This window comes from Zootoca vivipara, chromosome Z (assembly GCF_963506605.1).
Source record: "Zootoca vivipara chromosome Z, rZooViv1.1, whole genome shotgun sequence".
In the NCBI taxonomy this organism is placed as follows: Eukaryota; Metazoa; Chordata; class Lepidosauria; order Squamata; family Lacertidae; genus Zootoca; species Zootoca vivipara.
In genome coordinates this window covers 3,701,967-3,724,565 of record NC_083294.1, presented here as the reverse complement: position 1 = coordinate 3,724,565, position 22,599 = coordinate 3,701,967, and the positions used below count along the sequence as shown (strand labels likewise).

The window sequence follows — 22,599 nt, the reverse complement described above, 5'->3', positions numbered from 1 at the left end:
TTTGAATTGTGCTCGGAAACGTACTGGGAGCAAATGTAGCCAATACATTGAAATTTTGGCACAACATTCCGTGCGGATGTCGGAGTGTTTGCATATACATACATTTTACATACGTCATACCTGACGCAGGTTAAATCAAAGTTTTCGGGGAAAACGGACGAAAAACAACCAAAAAGGTTTCAAAACATCGCCCTCTAGTGGTGACTACACTGGTACTGCAGCTATAAAACCTTCCCTCTCCAAAGCAGCTTAGCTCGCCTTTGCAGACTGGGTTCAGAACAGGCGCAAGGGATTGGGATACGTCATGGCTTGGGGCGGGGACAGGCAGGACAGTAAAAACATGCTTATTTTTCCAACAATAGAGGAGTGGCGTAAGAAGATGGTGGAATACATGGGGACAGCTAGATTGACATCAAAAATTAGACAGGAAGACAACGAAACGTATGAGAGAGAATAGGGAAAATTTGTGAAATATACAGTGGTCCCTCGACTTACGAATGACTCGACTTACGAATGTTTCGAGTTACGAACAGAGTTCCGTCCGCCATTTTGGATGCGGTTTAGATAGGATTTTTTTGACTTACGGATTTGTAGATAGGACTTTTTAGACTTACGATTTTTTTTTTTTTAAATCCCCATTGGGACTTCCGGCACGGCAAAATGGCGAGCGGCATGCGGCCGTGGAGCTCCTACTAGGAGCCACTGACGTGCCCAAGCTGCTTGAATGGCTCTGGAGCCGTTAAAACCACTGCCGCCGCTGCACAGGAGCCGGGAGAGCCCAGTGGATCGACTGGGGAGCTGTTGGGGGCCCCTGCCCCTGCTCCCCCCTCCCGCTGATCGCAGAAGCCAGGTGTCCGACCATCGACACCCGGCGGGAATTGCCGCCGCCACCAACACACAAGTGCCGGGAGAGCCCGGCAGATTGACCAGGGAGTCGTCGGGCCCCCCTCCCATCGATCGTCGCGAGTAGGAGCCGGGTGCCCGGCGGGAATAGCTGCTGCTGCCGCCACTGCACGAGCGCCGGGAGAGCCCGCCAGATCGATTGGCGAGCCGTCGGGGCCCTCTGTCCCTGCTTCCCCTCCCGCCGATCGCGGCGAACCGCAATCGGGAGCGCCTGGCCTCCAGGACTCGGAGTCCTGAGGAGGTAAGCCCGGACCTCGTGGCCGCCGCCGCCGCCATTGTCACCGCTGCCGCCACCACCGCCAACGGAAAAGGAGCGAGGAGAAGGGATCTGATCCGAGCCCTTGCAGCCCTTGCCGCCTCTGCCGCTGCAACGTTGCGCCGGGATCACCCGGCTGTCCAGGACCCCAGGGCCGGTAGAGCCACGAACCTGCCCCCTCTGTCCATTAATGAGACTGAGGCAGATCAACGTCTAAAGGAAGGCCTGTCAGAAAAGGCTTTGATTGCAGACTGAGGCTGTGAGGCCAAGCCTAGGCCCAGCCTGAACCTGCTCCTCCGTTGACAGGTGAGCCGAAGGTAAACTGGAGCTCAAAGGGAGGCCCACTGAGGAGAATTTTGGACTTTTGAGGGTACGCAGCACAAAGCAAAGACGAGACCCCTCCTCCCTATTACCCCCCCCCTTGAAAACGGTTGTCTTTGTTTTGTCTTTGTCTTGCCTCCTTCATTCCAATACGTAACCCTTCTCTTTAAATCCCTTCCAAAATACTCAATTAATTTTTCCCTTATCTTCCCCTCCTACCCCACTTCTCATTCCCCCACCTCTTCTTTTGTTTTGCACCCTCTTTGTTTGCTGGAGTGCATGTTTGTCCGTCTCTAAATCGAACCTCCCCTTTGTCTACTTTCACCTGTTTGTCTGTCTGTCCATTGGTTTATCCACCTCCTCGAGTACCTGACCACCACTTTGACAGCACTGCTGAGGCGAATACAACAACCTCAGAGAAGTTCTTATAACATTGCCAAGGGATGACACAAATGATTGCTTAATCCGAACGCTCTGCAGAAACCACCAGTCAACAACGGCTGACTAGTCCAATAACCCAACACCCAGAAATCATCACCGCCATAACCCCTAACCCCAACACGTCCCACTCCGAGAGAATGCCAAACAAACCTCAAACCAAAAACGCTAAGGAGATGAAGGTGTCACCAACTAAAAAGATGGTAAATAACATTGAGGCCGCACCACCTCCTCAAAATGACGAAATATTACAACACCTAAGAGAAATGGAAGAGAGGATGACAAGTAAACTGGAAGCTGCAGTGGAAAATGCAACGACCCCCATACAACTACTAATCAGCAATCTTACCTCCAGAGTGGAAGCTCTAGAAAAGAAGAATCAACTGCAAGAAAGAACAATAGAGCAATATCGGGATGAAACCACACATATGAATAAGAAATTGTACAAACTGGAAAGAGAAAACAAAGAACTGAGAATTAAACAAGCAGACATCAAAGACCGAAACAGACGCTGCAACATCCGCTTCCGCAACTTTCCAGAAAAAGCAGAGGAGAAAAGCCCAGCAGACCTAATTGTAAGCTGGTTGAAAGATACAATCCCAAATCTGACACTCGAGGTATCCGATCTGGAGAGGGCACACAGAGCTCTAAAAGTTATGCCAAAACCTGATGCTCACCCAAGAGACATCATAGTGTGCTTTTCACGCTACAAAAAAAGGAAGAGATATGGAACAGCCTCAGAAACTCAACCAACCTCCAATACAAAGGCAACTCCATATTGGCCCTGCACGACTTATCCCAGGACACCCTAAATCGGAGAAAAAACCTATGCCCATACACTCAGCTTCTTCAGCAAAAAGGGATTCGGTACCGCTGGGGCTTTCCCTTCCATCTCATTGTGGCAACCGATACAACACAGTACATGGCTACCAATGAAACGGAAGCCCAACAACTACTGAGAAACCTTGGGCTCGACCTTCCACTGGATCGGCAACAGAAAGACCTACCAAGCGACAGCCGAGATCAAGAAAATGGAACAACAGTAAATGAATGGATGGAAATAAAGAGGGGAAAGAGACAACAGAAGCAACACGTCAAGACTCGCCGGTACAACCATCTACCATCGCGCACAAAATCATTCTACTGAACATACTCCACAGACGCCAGACCATGATCAACCGAACCACATCACTGAGGAACAACCCTACAACAACAACAATCGCAGCTGAATGAAGCAACCGGAAAACATCTCGAACTGCAGGACTGGTGATTCCCCTCCCCCCTCCCCATAGGCCTTAAACATAGCTAACAGCATCAATATCCCCCCAACACCTCACCTCCATAGATCCTACCCCCAACCCCAACCGACACCAGTCCAAACAACCTCAATCACATTCCCCATCAACCACAACTCGTATCTCCAGTATCCCTTCCATACCAAACAAGAGAAAAACAACTCCCCCAGCATCCATAACACAACTCACTATCAGGCTAAAACATGATACATATTCAACAACATGGTGGCATCAGAGCGTGCCAACACATACACAAACTCTTACACATCAGTGATGTTGCTATTAACATTGGCAACGTTGCTCACGAACCTTATACCTGACATTAACATCACAAAACTATTCTACACCGTCTTGCTGATCACCCCCTATCGCAAATGACGAGGGGGAAGGCCTGTCTCTGAGCACAGCCCTTCACATCAGCCGAGACCCAGGACCAACCGGCTAATCACCAAAAGGTCCAAAATACCCCAAACGAACACCTATATAACTACATATAGGAGACCCTCTATAACTTACCCCCTACCCTTTAACCCGATTCTAATCCTAATCCCACTGGACCCCCACCCACCACACCATAAATCAGCGCAACCCCAATGGTTCAGTACACAACACAAAGTGAGGGACATAGGACAAACCAGACGGGTTGGCAAGGAACCATCCTACAGAATAAATAAACAAGATGGCTAGCTTGAAAGCAATCACATTAAATGAGAGGTGGCTGGGAAACCCCATCAAGAGAAAACATATCACCTCACTGAGAGCCAGTGTAGACTCGTAATCTGGGGAACTGGGTTTGTGTCTCCACTCCTCCACATGCAGCTGCTGGGTGACTTTGGGCTAGTCACACTTCTCTGAAGTCTCTCAGCCCCACCCACCTCACAGGGTGTCTGTTGTGGGGGAGGAGGGGAAAGGAGATTGTTAGCCGCTTTGAGACTCCTTCGGGTAGTGATAAAGCGGGATATCAAATCCAAACTCTTCTTCTTCTTCATCATACATAAACACCATGAAACCACACATCACCTTCCTACAAGAAATACACAACCCACCCAAAGGGAACAAACTCCTGAATGACCCTCGATTTAGTCAACAATGGGTAGCACAAGGCTCAGGAAAGGCCTGTGGAGTAGCTGTAATACTTAGTAGGGACCTAAATTTCAACGCCACAACAGTCCTAAAGGACAAAAAAGGTAGATTAATTTTCATTAAAGGAATACTAGATGGCAAAATCAAACTGACAATCAGCTCATTATATGGCCCTAACTCAGACAACTTGAATTCTTTCAAAAAACACTAAACAAGTTCCTTTCTTTCTCTGAGGGGGAAGCAATCCTAGGAGGCGACCTTAATTTAAATATAAAAGGCATAACTCTGAAAAAAACAAATCATGTAAACTCACAGGCAACCCTCCTAAAAAAAACCCCGCCCAACAACTAAGGGCTCTTGTTGTTGTTGTTTAGTCGTTTAGTCGTGTCCGACTCTTCGTGACCCCATGGACCATAGCACGCCAGGCACTCCTGTCTTCCACTGCCTCCCGCAGTTTGGTCAAACTCATGTTCGTAGCTTCGAGAACACTGTCCAACCATCTCGTCCTCTGTCGTCCCCTTCTCCTAGTGCCCTCCATCTTTCCCAACATCAAGGTCTTTTCCAAGGATTCTTCTCTTCTCATGAGGTGGCCAAAGTATTGGAGCCTCAGCTTCACGATCTGTCCTTTCAGTGAGCACTCAGGGCTGATTTCCTTCAGAATGGAGAGGTTTGATCTTCTTGCAGTCCATGGGACTCTCAAGAGTCTCCTCCAGCACCATAATTCAAAAGCATCAATTCTTCGGCGATCAGCCTTCTTTATGGTCCAGCTCTCACTTCCATACATCACTACTGGGAAAACCATAGCTTTAACTATACGGACCTTTTAGGCAAGGTGATGTCTCTGCTTTTTAAGATGCTCTCTAGGTTTGTCATTGCTTTTCTCCCAAGAAGCAGGCGTCTTTTAATTTCGTGACTGCTGTCACCATCTGCAGTGATCAAGGAGCCCAAGAAAGTAAAATCTCTCACTGCCTCCATTTCTTCCCCTTCTATTTACCAGGAGGTGATGGGACCAGTGGCCATGATCTTGGTTTTTTTGATGTTGAGCTTCAGACCATATTTTGCGCTCTCCTCTTTCACCCTCATTAAAAGGTTCTTTAATTCCTCCTCCCTTTCTGCCATCAAGGTTGTGTCATCTGCATATCTGAGGTTGTTGATATTTCTTCCGGCAATCTTAATTCCGCCTTGGGATTCATCTAGTCCAGCCTTTTGCATGATGAATTCTGCATATAAGTTAAATAAGCAGGGAGACAATATACAGCCTTGTCGTACTCCTTTCCCAATTTTGAACCAATCAGTTGTTCCATATCCAGTTCTAACTGTAGCTTCTTGTCCCACATAGAGATTTCTCAGGAGACAGATGAGGTGATCAGGCACTCCCATTTCTTTAAGAACTTGCCATAGTTTGCTGTGGTCGACACAGTCAAAGGCTTTTGCATAGTCAATGAAGCAGAAGTAGACGTTTTTCTGGAACTCTCTAGCTTTCTCCATAATCCAGCGCATGTTTGCTATTTGGTCTCTGGTTCCTCTGCCCCTTCGAAATCCAGCTTGCACTTCTGGGAGTTCTCGGTCCACATACTGCCTAAGCCTGCCTTGTAGAATTTTAAGCATAACCTTGCTAGCGTGTGAAATGAGCACAATTGTGCGGTAGTTGGAGCATTCTTTGGCACTGCCCTTCATGGATCACTGCCTTGTCGTGGCAAAGGGGCTTAAATAACTTAGAGAAGTTATGTTTTGACCAAACGTGATCCACCTGGAGAAGGAATTGGCAAGCCACTCCAGTATCCCTGCCAAGAAAACTCTATGGACAAAGACAACAGGCATATAAAAGGGCTCTTACAAGTTACTAAAAATGTTAAAAAACAGGGGTCTCTATGACATTTGGGGCGAACACAACCCACACATTCCAGTCCGGACGCCATGGTACAACGTCTAGAGTGGACAGCATCCTGCTCACGCAGGGTCTGATCCCCTTAGTAGAATCAACAAACATAGGCAGCATCAAAATCACAGATCATGCCCCAATAGAAGTCACTGTTAAAATAGGTGAAGAAACACAAACCACTCCATCATGGTCTTTCAGTCCCATCCTAACCACAAACACACAAATTAGAGCAAGTATCACAAAAACTCTCCAAAACTATTTTAAAGAGAATGATGTAGACAATATAAATACCCCCCTCTTATGGGACGCAATGAAAGCGGTGACCAGAGGAGCTTGCATAAAAGAGAAAGCACTCCTTAAAAAACAAACCTCTTCAAAAATTAACAAAATAGAACAAGATATCATTGCCCTCTCATCACGTTACAAATAAACGGGATCCAAAACACTACTTAAACTTCTAGAACAAAAGAGAAGAGATTTAGACTCCTTAGAAATCAACAAAACAATGATCAATACAGTATTTTATATTCTAAACAGCGCTTCTATGAATATGGAGGGGAAAACTACAGACTACAGTGGTGCCTCGCTAGATGAATTTAATTCGTTCCACGGGTCTTTTCTTATAATGAAAAATTCGTCTAGCGAATCCCATAGGAATTTTTTTTGAATTTTTTTTTTGCCCATAGGAACGCATTAATTGAATTTCAATGCATTCCTATGGGAAACCGCGATTCGCTAGATGAATTTTTCATAAAACGAATTCGTCTAGCGAGGCAACCTCCGCTAGAAAAAACCTTTCGTTAAGCGGAAATTTCATTAAGCAGGGCATTCGTTAAGCGAGGCGCCACTGTATTAGCAAATAGATGCAGGAAACAAGCACTTAAAACAAGAATACACTGCATCACCAAAAAAGACGGCAACATAACATTTTCCCCGAAAGAATTCTACTCCAACCTGTACACCTCCCACAACCCAACTGAGGAGGGAATTAGAAAATTCCTAACAGGACTGACCATGCCCACCTTAACCGATGAAGAACAGGAATTCATGGACAGCCCTGTCATCCCCGAGGTCCTTAAAAATAAACACGGTCCTTAAAAACTTGAAATCACACAAAGCCCCGGGCCCAGACGGCTTCACAGCAGAATTCTATAAAAAAATTAAACAACCCCTGATGCCCTACATTATACGCCTATTTAATGATATGATGAAAGGGGGGCTTATTCCCAAAACATGGAATCACTCCAAAATAGTTTATATCCCAAAGCCATTGAAGGACAACCTCAAAGTAGAATCTTACCGCCCAATCTCATTAATAAATCAGGATTACAAGATATTCACATCAATCTCGGCCAATCGCTTAAAAATCTTCCTAGGCAATTTAATAGTCCCAGACCAAACCGGTTTCATCCCTGGTCGCAATATTACAGACCCCATCAGGAAACTACTAAATTTAATCGAACACAGCAAGGCAACCAAACTTCCAATGACAATTATGTCCCTAGATATCCTCAAAGCTTTTGATTGCTTAGAGTGGAAATACTTATTAGCAGTACTAACTAACATGAAATTTGGCCCAAACTTCCTTCAAATTCTCAAACAAATATATTCCCAAGCCTCAGCAAAATGCAGAATTAATAATATGGACTCAAACACCATAGCAATCCAAAGAGGCACAAAACAAGGGTGCCCGCTGTCTCCATTCCTATTTATCCTGGCTTTGGAGCCCCTAGCAATCCGAATCCGAGCAGCCACAGACATCAAGGGAGTGGAAATAAAAGGCAGAAATTATAAATTAGGGCTCCTTGCAGATGACCTAATGGTCACAACATCAGACCCCTTAAATACAGCAACCTTCCTAATCAGAGAACTAAACACATTTGCAACGGTGTCGGGCTTACAAGTAAACTTTGGTAAATCAGAAGCCATGTGCTTCAACACCCCTCCCCAGATCCAAAAAGAACTTACTAATATCACCAAAATAAAACTTTGTCACACCAAATTCAGATACCTAGGAGTACAAATAACCAAGAACATCAATAAATTATACCTCCACAATTACAAACCCCTGTGGCGACAAAGAAACAAAGACCTAAAGAGATGGGACAGTATGAGTTTCACTCTTTCAGACAAGATAAAAGGTCAAGGTAAAGGGACCCCTGACCATTAGGTCCAGTCGTGTCCGACTCTGGGGTTGCACGCTCATCTTGCATTATTGGCCAAGGGAGCCGGCGTATAGCTTCCAGGTCATGTGGCCAGCATGACAAAGCCGCTTCTGGCGAACCAGAGCAGCACATGGAAACGCTGTTTACCTTCCCGCTGTAGTGGTTCCTATTTATCTACTTGCATTTTTGACGTGCTTTCGAACTGCTAAGTTGGCAGGAGCTGGGACCAAGGAAGCTCACCCCGTCACAGGGATTCGAACCACCAACCTTCTGATCAGCAAGCCCTAGGCTCAGTGGTTTAACCACAGCGCCACCTGGGTCCCTGTGGCGACAAATAAACCCTTGTGGTGACAAATAAACAAAGACCTAAAGAGATGGGACAGTATGAGTTTCACTCTTTCAGACAAGATAGCTATGGTCAAAATGGTCACCCTCCCAAAACTAACCTACCTATTCCAAACCCTCCCAATTTGGATCCCCCCAACCCAACTTCATAAATGGCAGGGAAAATTACACTCTTTTATTTTCTCACATAAAAAACCAAGGATTAGCATCAAATACCTTCACCTCCCCACCTCAGCAGGAGGATGGGGAATCCCCAACATAGAAACATACTACTACAACACCAACCAAATACGCCATATAATCCCATATATACTTGAAGACGAGACAAAACAATGGATACACCTGGAGAGGAACTCAATTGAAAATATCTGCACCACGGCATACCCATTCCTCCCAAACAAACTAAGGAAGATTCCCACAACACTCAACAGATACACACAAACCATGTTCAAAGCATGGAAAGCAGAAACTAGTAAACTATCTCCAACCCCATCCCCATTAATTCCCCTGGCTTACCATCCATTGTTCCATCATGCAGCACAAAACCTCCAGATGAAAACCTGGCGAACCAAAGGTCTACATTGCTTAATGGACTTCTATAAAGACAACAAATCTTTGTCAACACAAGAAATACAGGACAAACTAGAAGACATCCCAATGCCCTGGTTAGCACAACATCAATTACATGCCTTTCTAAATAACCCAACAGTAAAATCGGCAGCAACTAGACCCCTGACAACTTTCAAAAGCCTCCTCCAAATGTTAAAAGGACATGGAAAAGGGACAGTATCTGCAATATACAAAATACTACTCCAAAATCCCATAGACCCCTTGGACAACCTAAAAAGACAATGGGAGGATGACATAGGATATGAAATCAACCCTACCCAATGGACTAGAATGTGGTCAAAAAACCCCTTCAAATCTGTATCAATGAAAAGAAAAGAACTCTCATTGAAATTAACTTACAGGTGGTACCTGACTCCAAGGAAACTAGCACTAATACGTTCAGGAACCTCATCGAAATGTTGGAGAGGATGCACCTCCATAGGCACATATCTCCAAATGTGGTGGGAGTGCCCTAAAATCCAATCATTCTGGATGACATCCATGCAAGAAATCTGTAAGATAACTAAGCAAGTGCTAGATATTACCCCAGAATTGGTTTTACTAAATATCTTTCAAGATAACAATGCTCACTCAGATCACAAATAACTTATAATCCACCTATTGTCAGCAACAAGAAACATCATAGCCAGGCACTGGAGGGACCTGTCAGGGGTAAGCATGGAACAATGGTACCAAGTTGTATGGGAAACGGCCCCACTAGAAAAACTAACCAGTAAGCTGAAACTGACACGGGGACAAACAGAAGAAGACACCTTCACCCCAGTATGGTTTCCCTTCATCACTTATACAGCCCAAGAAGACAATGACAAAAACTTACTGTCGGCATACAAATCAATATGGCTAACCTAATCAAAACATCTTCCCTCCCCACTCACACAAGAAACTAAAGATCATCACAGCCAACCACAAATGAGCAATCACATCCTAAGATGAATCCTGACCTCTCTCACCAACAGAGAAGCACGAATAAACAACAGAGAACCTGCACAAACTACGCTGACGCCGAACCCCTACACATATCAAGAAAAACAGAAACATTGACAATCCACCACACCCAACTCCCCACCCACCTCTTTTCCCCCTCCCTCATAATGTCTCAACAAGTAAAATTGATGTGTAAAAATGATGCATGGCACACTGCAGTACCTTTGTAACCCAAGAAAACCCTTAATAAAAATAATTATTAAAAAAAAAAAACCCATTGGCTCCGACTTGCGAATTTTTCAACTTACGAAGGTCTGTTTGGAATGGATTAAATTCATAAGTCGAGGTACCACTGTATGGAAAGGATGGTAGAAACTTAACAAATCAGCAGAATGAATACAACCTCATAATTAAAGCTTAAATTTCTTTATGAATTAAAAAAATTCATAAGTCGAAAAAATCCTATCTAAAAATTTGTAAGTTGTAAAAATCCTATCTAAACCGCATCCAAGATGGTGGACGGAGCTCCGTTCATAAGTAGAAACATTCGTAAGTTGAGTCATTCGTAAGTCGAGGTACCACTGTAATTACATTCCATTTATAACTGACCCGCCTAACGACCAATAATTACAGTGACAACCAATAAAGGCTCGCCATATCTTGCTTTGCATGTCACGCATCTATCTCATATATTGGTTTCACCTTTTAAGTTGCATTACTGAAATAAATGCACTTTTCGATGATATTCTAATTTTCCAAGTTTCACCTGTAGATCAATAGGCACCGCTCCTTATTTCACCTTTTAAGTTGCATTACTGAAATAAAGGCAGCTTTCGATGATATTCTAATTTTCCGAGTTTCACCTGTATTTTGGACAAATGTTTTCCACCTTTCAGCAACCGACAGAAATGCAGCAACCGAAAGGTAATTTAACAAATGTGTTGTTGTTTTTTCCTTTCTTCCCCAAAATAGAGAAAGAAATTTCCTTCAAAAAATAATAAAAAAAATTTTCCTTTAGGGTCTTATTTTGTGCTCACTTTAAATATTGTCTATCAAACAACAACAACAACAACAATTTATTATTTATACCCCGCCCATCTGGCTGGGTTTCCCTAGCCACTCTGGGCAACTTCCAACAGAAATATTAAAATACACTAATTTCTTAAAGATTAAAAGCTTCCCTAAACAGGGCTGCCTTCAGATGTATTGTAATATTCTAAAACTTTACAATGATGTTGGGAAAGATGGAGGGCACTAGGAGAAGGGGACGACAGAGGACGAGATGGTTGGACAGTGTTCTCGAAGCTACGAACATGAGTTTGACCAAACTGCGGGAGGCAGTGCAAGACAGGAGTGCCTGACATGCTCTGGTCCATGGGGTCACGAAGAGTCGGACACGACTAAACGACTAAACAACAACAACAACAACATATTTTTCCCCATATAACCCACATAGCAAAACAGAACTTAAAGAGACAAACATATAAAAGCTAAACTGAACCGAACCAAGGCTGGTCCTGTTAGCTATGGATGATGGGAGTTGTAGTCTCAAAACACCTGGAGGGCCGCCGTTTGTTTGAGATATGGGAAGAGGGTGCCCTGAATAAGAAAGAGCAGATTTGTTCTCGATTTTGTTCCAGAGGGCAGAACTTGAATCCCTGTTCTGGAACCCCCGGAAGGTCTCTAACACTGCTTGACTCATAGAATCATAGAGTTGTTTACCTCCCCTATTGATCTACTTGCACTTTTGACGTGCTTTCGAACTGCTAGGTGGGCAGGAGCTGGGACCGAGCAACGGGAGCTCACCCCGTGGCGGGGATTCGAACCGCTGACCTTCCAATCGGCAAGCCCTAGGCTCTGTGGTTTAACCCACAGCGCCAGCTGCGTCTGAATAGGTATCTCGTGCCATTTGCATGTGCAGAATGCAGACGCCCTATATATAGAAAGGAGCAAACTAGTGATATTTTAGGGAGCAGGCTAGCAGGCACCCCCAAACTTCAGCCCTCCATATATTTTGGACTACAATTCCCATCTTCCACGACCACTGATCCTGTTAGCTAGGGATCATGGGCGTTGCAGGCCAAAACATCTGGAGGGCCGCAGTTTGGGGGTGCCTGACTTACATCATAGGAGCCTACACAACACAAAACACTGTTGCTGTATGAAGGTTTCATTCATTTCTTATCTTATACTAGCTGACCCGGCCACACATTGCTGTGGTTCCTTCCTGTGATTCCCCCCACTCTGTCCGTACACATGAGTTATCCTGCCCCTCCTCCCCCCACCCACCCCCGGCTCATCCCTGTGAGTGCCCCCACCCTGTCCCGACCCATGAGCTATTGAGCCCCCTTCTCCGCCCACCCCTCCAGCATATCCCTGTGAGTGCCCCCTGTTGAAATCAGAACATGAGAAAAGGAAGTGATTCTTAATTTTAATTTTGGAATTGCCATTTATTTTGTTTCATAGTGTATGATATCTTTTGGCAATGTACGTTCCTTTGAATTTTGGGGGGACCCTCAAGAGAGTGGGACCCTCAGCTATAGCTTGTTTAAAAGTAAAGAGTCAAGGGTCCCCTGACCATTAGGTCCAGTCGTGACCGACTCTGGGGTTGCGGCGCTCATCTCGCGTTATTGGCCGAGAGAGCCGGCGTACAGCTTCTGGGTCATGTGGCCGGTACGACGAAGCCGCTTCCGGCGAACCAGAGCAGCACACGGAAACGCCGTTTACCTCCCCTTTTGATCTACTTGCACTTTTGACGTGCTTTCGAACTGCTAGGTTGGCAGGAGCTGGGACCGAGCAACGGGAGTTCACCCCGTGGCGGCAAGCCCTAGGCTCTGGGGTTGAACCCGCAGCGCCACCCACGTCCTTAGGCAGTGTTTTTTTAGTGGGAGTTGGAGGGGAGAGGGGTCAGGCAGGGGGAGAGCTCAGCACCAGACCACCAGACGTACTGTGAAAGAGAGAGCCTTTTTCTTCTCCTTCATCCGCTGGATGGCATTCCGCACCTGCAAAACAAGCACAAGGATTAGTTACAGGTAGGTAGCCGTGTTGGTATAGAATCATAGAATCATAGAAAAAAATCCCTTCCAGTAGCACCTTGGAGACCAACATAAGTTTGGTATGAGCTTCATAGAATCATAGAGTTGGAAGAGACCACAAGGGCCATCCAGTCCAGTCATTTTCAAAGCATTAAGAGTTATTGCAAAGAAAGCACCAGAATCCCTCCTTGCATGGTGTGACCGTCCCCGCACTGCCCTTACCTCGCTGTTGTAGATTGCATAAACCAGGAAGATGTAGAGACCCTGTAGGAAGACAGAGGGAAGAAACCATGCCAGTGACCTGGAATCATAGAATCATAGAATCCTAGAGTTGGAAGAGACCACAAGGGCCATCCAGTCCAACCCCCCTTGCCAAGCAGGAAACACCATCAAAGCATTCTTGACATATGGTTGACAGCAACGCGTGGTCGGGTCAGATAGTAGAAACATAGAGTCATAGAGTTGGAAGAGACCACAAGGGCCATCCAGTCCAACCCCCTGCCAAGCAGGAAACACCATCAAAGCATTCCTGACATATGCCTGTCAAGCCTCTGCTTAAAGACCTCCAAAGATACTCCACCACAATCCTTGGCAGCAAATCCCACTGCCGAATAGCTCTTACTGCAAGGAAGTTCTTCCTAATGTTGAGGTGGAATCTTCTTTCTTGTCAATTGAATCCATTGCTCCATGTCCGCTTCTCTGGAGCAGCAGAAAACAACCTTTCTCCCTCCTCTATATGACATCCTTTGATATATTTGAACATGGTTATCATATCACCCCTTCACCTTCTCTTCTCCAGGCTAAACATACCCAGCTCCCTAAGCCGTTCCTCATAAGGCATCGTTTCCATTTTGGTTGCCCTCTTCTGGACACGTTCCAGCTTGTCAATATGCTTCTTGAACTGCGGTGCCCGGAACTGGACACAGTACTCCAGGTGAGGTCTGACCAGAGCAGAATACAGTGGTACTATTACTTCCCTTGATCTAGATGCTATACTCCTATTGATGCAGCCCAGAATTGCATTGGCTTTTTAGCTGCTGCATCACACAGTTGACTCGATCCTTTTCACATGTACTGCTCTCAAGCCAGGTGTCCCCCATCCTGTATTTGCGCCTGTCACCAACACTCCTAGATTCAACAGCATCCTTCCTTTGTTAGCCCCCCAAACAGACATACAGGTGAAACTTGGAAAATTAGAATATTGTCAAAAATGCATTGATTTCAGTAATGCAACTTAAAAGGTGAAACCAATATATGAGATATATGCGTCACATGCAAAGCAAGATATGGCAAGCCTTGATTTATTGTCAGTGTAATTATTTGTCGTTAGGCGGGTCAATTAAATTGAACGTACGCGACCTGAAGCGTGCTTAACCCGAAGTATGACTGTAATTGGTTCTGGAAGGCAGTCGTGTTTAGGGAGGCTTTTAATGTTTAATCGATTATTTTATTTTATTTCTCTGTTGGAAGCCGCCCAACAGAGTGGCTGAGGAAACCCAGCCAGATGGGCTGGGTACAAATAAATAATAATAATAATAATAATAATAATAATAATAATAATAATAATAATTATGGAAGACCATACTTAACCCGAAGCATACCTGAAGCGGACTTTCCCATTGAAAGTAATGGAAAGTGGATTAATCCGTTCCAGACGGGTCCGCAGAGTACTTAAATAGAAAGTATTCAACCTGAAGCGTACAGCTGAAACTCGGAAAATTAGAATATCGTCAAAAAGTGCATTGATTTCAGTAACACAAGTTTTTATTTTTATTTTTATTTTAACTTTTACAAAGTTTTCTTTTGGAAATCCCACAGGAATAAAACAAATTGTTACAATCATACAAAAATAATAATTGCTATTACATTTTATTAATGACATTCCATTTATAACCCAGAACGCCACCCGCGTCCCTTTAGGTTGCGTGTCCGACTCTTTTTGGAAGTTGTCAATTGTTAGTTTGTATTGTTGTTGTTTTTTAGTCGTGTCCGACTCTTTGTGACCCCATGGACCAGAGCACGCCAGGCACTCATGTCTTGCACTGCCTCCCGCAGTTTGGTCAAACTCATGTTTGTAGCTTCAAGAACACTGTCCAGCCATCTCGTCCTCTGTCGTCCCCTTCTCCTTGCGCCCTCCATCTTTCCCAACATCAGGGTCTTTCCCAGGGAGTCTTCTCTTCTCACGAGGTGGTCAAAGTATTGGAGCCTCAGCTTCAGGATCTGTCCTTCCAGTGAGCACTCAGAGCTGATTTCCTTCAGAATGGATAGGTTTGATCTTCTTGCAGTCCATGGGACTCTCAAGAGTCTCCTCCAGCACCAGAATTGAAAAGCATCCATTCTTCGGCGATCAGCCTTCTTTATGGATCAGCTCTCACTTCCATACATTCCTACTGGGAAAAGCATAGCTTGAACTAGACGGACCTTTGTCGGCAAGGTGATGTCTCTGCTTTTTAAGATGCTGTCTAGGTTTGCCATGGCTTTTCTCCGAAGAAGCAGGCGTCTTTTAATTTCGTGACTGCTGTCACCATCTGACACTCTCCTCTTTCACCCTCATTAAGATTTTTTTCTGCTGCTGGGTGACACCTGGCTTGAGAGCAGTACATGTGAAAAGGATCTAGGAGTCTTGGTAGAAGCGTTGCTGTCAGCCATATATCAAGAATGCTTTGATGGTGTTTCCTGCCTGGCAGGGGTTTGGACTGGATAGCCCTTGTGGTCTCTTCCAAATCTAGGATTCTATTATTCTATAATTCCTCCTCACTTTCTGCCATCAAGCTTGTGTCATCTGCATATCTGAGGTGGTTGATATTTTTTCTGGCTTTGGATTCATCCAGTCCAGCCTTTTGCATGATGAATCCATTGCTCCATGTCCGCTTCTCTGGAACAGCCTTCTTGATGGTCCAGCTCTCTCTTCCATACATCACTACTGGGAAAACCATAGCTTGAACTATACAGACCTTTGTAGGCAAGGTGATGTCTCTGCTTTTTAAGATGCAATCTAGGTTTGTCATTGCTTTTCTCCCAAGAAGCAGGCGTCTTTTCATTTCGTGACTGCTGTCACCATCTGCAGTGATCAAGGAGCCCAAGAAAGTGAAATCTCTTACTGCCTCCATTTCTTCCCCTTCTATTTGCCAGGAGGTGATGGGACCAGTGGCCATGATCTTTTTTTGATGTTGAGCTTCAGGCCATCTTTTACGCTCTCCTCTTTCACCCTCATTGCCCCTGCCCGAACGGATAGGAACAAGGTGTTCGTAAGGGAAACAGAGGTTCATCCAGAGGAGTTATTGCTTTCATGAAACAAGACAAGCAGACGGCTAAGGAACCAGGCTTTCCTCCCACAATCTGCTCTCCTTTCTCCATGCACGGGTGCCAACGGGAGGGAGGCAAGGGTTTCTTCTGCGGACGCCTCCCGCCCTGCCTCATCCACAAAGGTCTTGCCAGTGCCAGAAATGTGCAGCCCCGGCCTGCGGAGGAGTAGGGCTTTTTTTGGCAGATGCCAGCCACAATTATGGCCTCAGCTGCAGAGCTTTTAGATAAGCAGAAAGAACAGAGGAAGTGATTCTCTCCGGATAAGATAGCCGAGGGCAAAGCATCAGAGGAGCCCAGCGGGAGGGTCTAGCAATTATGAGAGGAGATGCTTCGTCCCCTCCCAGTGCAAAGCCCAGGGAGTCGAAAGCAGGATGTTTTTTTTTTTAATGTGTGTGGGGGGGAAATAGATGCACAAGAAATACTTGTGCTTCTGAAGGTTCATCAGCCGAGACATCTGAAGCGGCTTCCTCTCTCGGAAGGGAAGAGAAAGAGATGGACTAAACGAAGCGTCCTTTCACACAATGCAACACGCAGTTAATTCCTTCATCGAATCCTAGAGTTGGAAGAGACCACAAGGGTCATCCAGTCCAACCCCCTGCCAAGCAGGAAACACCACCAAAGCATTCTTGACATATGGCTGACAGCAACGCGTGGCCAGGTCAGCTAGTGGAATCATAGAATCATAGAGTTGGAAGAGATCACAGGGGCCAGAAAATAACGCGTTTCCGGTCATGCGTAGAAGTGACTTCCGACGACGACGACGCCATTTTCTGGTGCCCATAGAAGGGCAAAGTGCCACCGGAAGTTGCGTCTATGCAACTTCCAGTGTTGCGCGGCTGCCGATTCCAGATCTTTCCGTCCAGGACTTGGCAAGTTTGATCATAGAGTTGGAAGAGATCACAAGGGCCATGCAGTCCAACCCCCTGCCAAGCAGGAAACACCATCAAAGCATTCTTGACATATGGCCGTCAAGCCTCTGCTTAAAGACCTCCAAAGAAGGAGACTCCACCACACTCCTTGGCAGAAAATTCCACTGCCGAACAGCTCTTACTGTCAGGAAGTTCTTCCCAATGTTTAAGTGGAATCTTCCGAGTAAGGGCAGGGGTATCCCCCGGGCAGAGGCAGAGGGCCCGTCCGCCGGGCTCCTCGGGGGCGTCTCTCCCCCTCTTGGTTCTTTGGGTCAGCCTTGGAGCCCCCTCCATGCCCTCCTTGGGGCAGATGCCCCAAATGAGAAACTCTCCCGTGGTCCCTGGACCTCTTCCCTAGTGCCCTCCCAGAGCGAAGGCCCGGCCTCCGGGAGGCATCGGAGCGAAGAGGACCCCGAACCCCCACCCAAACAATTACTATCATCAGCCAATGTAAGAAAAAAAATAACATTTCCCTTTTGTCTTAATTATTTTATAGTACAGTACATTGATTATTGCTTTCATTTTATGGATCAGTGGTTTTGGTAGACAGTAGAATTCATGTTAAATTGCTGCTTTATGGGGTGTTTTTCCTCGTCTGGAATGCATTAGTCCACTTTCCCTTACTTTCAATGGGAAAGTTCGCTTCAGTTTATGAACGCTTCAGTTTATGAACAGTCTTCCGGAACCAATTGTGTTCATAAACGGAGGTACCACTGTAATGACAATGACCGCCAATCAAGGCTTGATGTATATGGCTTTGCATGTCACGCATCTCTCTCATAGATTGGTTTCACCTTTTAAGTTGTATTACTGAAATCAATGCACTTTTCAACGATATTCTAATTTTCCGAGTTTCACCTGTATTATAGAGTGCAAGGAATAATAGCTACGAATATCCAGGTGGTACTCGAAAAATTAGAATATCGTCGAAATTGCCTTGATTTTAGAAATGCAACTTATTATTTTTTATTTTCCTTTTAATTTCGACGAAGGCTTTCTTTTGGGAATTACGCAGGAATGAAAAATATAGTTACAATCATACAAAAATCAACATCTCTATGACATCTCATTAATTTCCCTAGCTGGCCCTGCCACGCATTGCTGTGGCTCATCATTCATTCCATTCCATTTATAATTGACCTGCCTAACGACAAATAATGAGAATGACAACCAATCAAGGCTTGACATATCTTGTTTTGCATGTCATTCATCTCTCTCGTAGATTGGTTTCACCTTTTAAGTTGCGTTCCTGAAATAAAGGCACTTTTCGACGATATTCTAATTTTCCGAGTTTCACCTGTATATATAAGGGTCTGGCGACTTCCGTTTCAGTGTATCTGAAGAAGTGCCCATGCACACGAAAGCTCATACCTACGGCAAACTTCGTTGGCCTCTAAGCTGCTACTGGAAGGAATTTTTCTATTTTGTTTTGACTACGTCAGAGCAACACGGCTAGCTACCTGTAACAAGATTTAATTCTTCTAAGTTTTGCATTGCCTATGTAAATCGAACCGTTGCTGAACGAAGCTCTTGCTTGATGGAGGAGAAGCAGATACTGAGCAAGTGATTTCAGTAGTGGCCAAGCAGCAGGAAGCTGGTAGTAGTAGTAGTAGTAGTGTTGTTGTTTAGTCGTTTAGTCGTGTCCGACTCTTCGTGACCCCATGGACCATAGCACGCCAGGCACTCCTGTCTTCCACTGCCTCCCGCAGTTTGGTCAAACTCATGTTCGTAGCTTCGAGAACACTGTCCAACCATCTTGTCCTCTGTCGTCCCCTTCTCCTAGTGCCCTCAATCTTTCCCAACATCAGGGTCTTTTCCAAGGATTCTTCTCTTCTCATGAGGTGGCCAAAGTATTGGAGCCTCAGCTTCACGATCTGTCCTTCCAGGGAGCACTCAGTAGTAGTAGTAGTAGTAGTAATAACAATAATTTATTATTTATACCCCGCCCATCTGGCTGGGTTTCCCCAGCCACTCTGGGCGGCTCCAACAGAAATGTTAGAATACACCAATTTCTTAAAGATTAAAAGCTTCCCTAAACAGGGCTCCCTTCAGATGTCATCTAAAAGTCTGATATGGTCAGAGCGTCCCCTGCTGTACAGTGTTGGATATTGCCAGCGCTTCTCTGGGCTTAATGTTCAAAGAGAGAATGGCCACTGTGGGCGGCTTCCAACAGAACATTAAAATGCAATCATCTATTCAACGTTCAAAGCTTGCCTAAACAGGGCAGCCTTCAGATGTCTTCTAAAAGTATGGTAGTTTTCTCTCTCTTTGAGATCTGGTGGGAGGGCATTCCACAGGGCGGGTGCCACTGCCGAGAAGGCCCTCTGCCTGCGTCCCTGCAACTTGGCTTCTCGCAACGAGGGAACTGCCAGAATTCCCATGGGAGAGGGACCCTGGTGTCCGGGCTGAACGATGGGGGTGGAGACGCTCCTTCAGGTACAGTGGTGCCTCGCTAGACAAATTTAATTCGTTCCACGGGTCTTTTCTTATAACGAAAAATTCGTCTAGCGAATCCCATAGGAATGCATTGATATTTTTTTTTAAAAAAATTGCTCATAGGAACGCATTAATTGAATTTCAATGTATTCCTATGGGAAACCGCGATTCGCTAGACGAATTTTTCGTAAAACGAATTCGTCTAGCGAGGCAACCTCCGCTAGAAAAAACCTTTCGTTAAGCGGAAATTTCGTTAAGCAGGGCATTAGTTAAGCGAGGCACCACTGAGGCCATTTAGGGCTTTAAAGGTCAGCTCCAATACTTTGAATTGTGCTCGGAAACGTACTGGGAGCCAATGTCGATCTTTCAAGACCGGTGTTATGTGGTCTCGGCGGCCGCTCCCAGTCACCAGTCTAGCTGCCACACTCTGGATTAGTTGTAGTTTCCGGGTCACCTTCAACGGTAGCCCCACATAGAGTGCATTGCAGGAGTCCAAGCGAGAGATAACTAGAGCATGCACCACTCCGGCGAGACAGTCCGCGGGGAGGTAGGGTCTCATCCTGCTACCCTGGACACAGAATGGACCTGCGCCTCCATGGACAGCTGTGAGTCCAGAATGAGTCCCAGGCTGCGCACCTGGTCCCTCAGGGGCACAGTTACCCCATTCAGGACCAGGGATTCCTCACACCTGCCTGCCTCCTGTCCCCCCAAAACAGTACTTCTGTCTTGTCAGGATTCAACCTCAATCCGTTAGCCGCCATCCATCCTCCAACCGCCTCCAGGCACTCACACAGGACCTTCACCGCCATCACTGGTTCTGATTTGAAAGAGAGGCAGAGCTGGGTATCATCTGCATACTGATTAACACCCAGCCCAACCCCCCTGATGATCTCTCCCAGCGGCTGCATGTAGATGTTCAAAAGCATGGGGGAGAGGACAGAACCCTGAGGCACCCCACAAGTGAGAGCCCAGGGGTCTGAACACTCATCCCCCCACCACCACTTTCTGAACACGGCCCAGGAGGAAGGAGCGGAACCACTGCATGACAGTGCCCCCAGCTTCCAACCCCTCTAGATGGTCCCACAGGACCTTTCCCACCTTCACTGGTTCTGATTTGAAAGAGAGCTACCGTAGATCCGCATCCTGATGGACACCCAGCCCAAACCCCCGGATGATCTCTCCCGGAAATTTTGCAAGGAAGGTCTACCTTCCACGGCAACTTACCTGGAGAGAGTTCAGTACGATGAAGATGTAGGCCCAGGTGATGCTCAGGTGCACAAGAACGCCACACACCCAGGTTAGACCAAGAACCGGGAGAAGCACCAGGACTGGCTTGGCTGTTGCCCTGGAAGAGGAGGGTGGGGTTGGGGGGCAAGAGAAAAAGGGGACAATGAACTCATCTGTAGCCAAAGTCAGTTTCAGCGGAGACGGTCTTTGTCAGGGATCATAACTGTCATTTCAGTGTACCCGAAGGAGCGTCTCCACCCCCATCATTCTGCCCGGACACTGAGGTCCAGCACTGAGGGCCTTCTGGCGGTTCCCTCACTGCGAGAAGCCACGTTGCAGGGAAACAGGCAGAGGGCCTTCTCGGTAGTGGCGCCTGCCCTGTGGAACGCCCTCCCATCAGATGTCAAAGAGGAAAACAACTACCAGACTTTTAGAAGACATCTGAAGGCAGCCCTGTTCAGGGAGGCTTTGAATGTTTAATAGATCACTGTGTTTTATTCTTCTGTTGGAAGCCGCCCAGGTGCCCAGGGTATAAATAATAAATTATATTATTATTATTATTATTATTATTATTCAGTGGTACCTCTGGTTAAGTACTTAAGAATTAAGAATACAGGATGGGAGACACCTGGCTTGAGAGCAGTACATGTGAAAAGGATCTAGGAGTATTCCGCTCTGGTCAGACCTCACTTGGAGTACTGTGTCGCGTTCTGGGCAACACAGTTCAAGAAGGAGACTGACAAGCTGGAACGTGTCCAGAGGAGGGAAACCAAAATGGTCAAAGGCCTGGAAACGATGCCTCATGAGGAACGGCTTAGGGAGCTGGGTATGTTTAGCTTGGAGAAGAGAAGGTTAAGGGGTGATATGATAGCCATGTTCAAATATTTCAAAGGATGTCATATAGAGGAGGGAGAAAGGTTGTTTTCTGCTGCTCCAGAGAAGCGGACACGGAGCAATGGATTCAAACTACAAGAAATAAGATTCCACCTCAACATTACGGAGAACTTCCTGACAGTAAGAGCTGTTCGACAGTGGAATTTGCTGCCAAGGAGTGTGGTAGAGTCCTTCTTTGGAGGTCTTTAAGCGGAGGCTTGACGGCCATATGTCAGGAATGCTTTGATGGTATTTCCTGCTTGGCAGGGGGTTGGACTGGATGGCCCTTGTGGTTTTAATAATAATAATAATACAGTCAAACCTTGGTTTACGTCTGCCTCTGTTTGCCTACCCATCACCTCCTGGCAAATAGAAGGGCAAGAAATGGAGGCAGTGAGAGATTTTACCTTCTTGGGTTCCATGATCACTGCAGATGGTGACAGCAGTCACGAAATTAAAAGATGCCTGCTCTTGGGAGAAAAGCAATGACAAACCTAGACAGCATCTTCAAAAGCAGAGACATCACCTTGCCAACAAAGGTCCGTCTAGTTCAAGCTATGGTTTTCCCAGTA

General features: G+C 45.9%; 1 protein-coding gene across 1 annotated transcript in view; it reads right to left on the bottom strand.

Annotated features, from left to right (window-relative positions):
* ADGRD2 (adhesion G protein-coupled receptor D2) overlaps nucleotides 1-22,599 on the bottom strand; it is a 92,787-nt gene that overhangs the window by 7,833 nt on the left and 62,355 nt on the right. The window contains exons 22-24 of the mRNA XM_060270315.1: nucleotides 21,152-21,272; nucleotides 13,500-13,541; nucleotides 13,191-13,244 (exon numbers count right to left, since the gene is read on the bottom strand). Of these exons, the coding sequence (XP_060126298.1) occupies nucleotides 13,191-13,244; nucleotides 13,500-13,541; nucleotides 21,152-21,272 (217 nt within the window). The remainder of the gene's footprint in view (nucleotides 1-13,190; nucleotides 13,245-13,499; nucleotides 13,542-21,151; nucleotides 21,273-22,599) is intronic.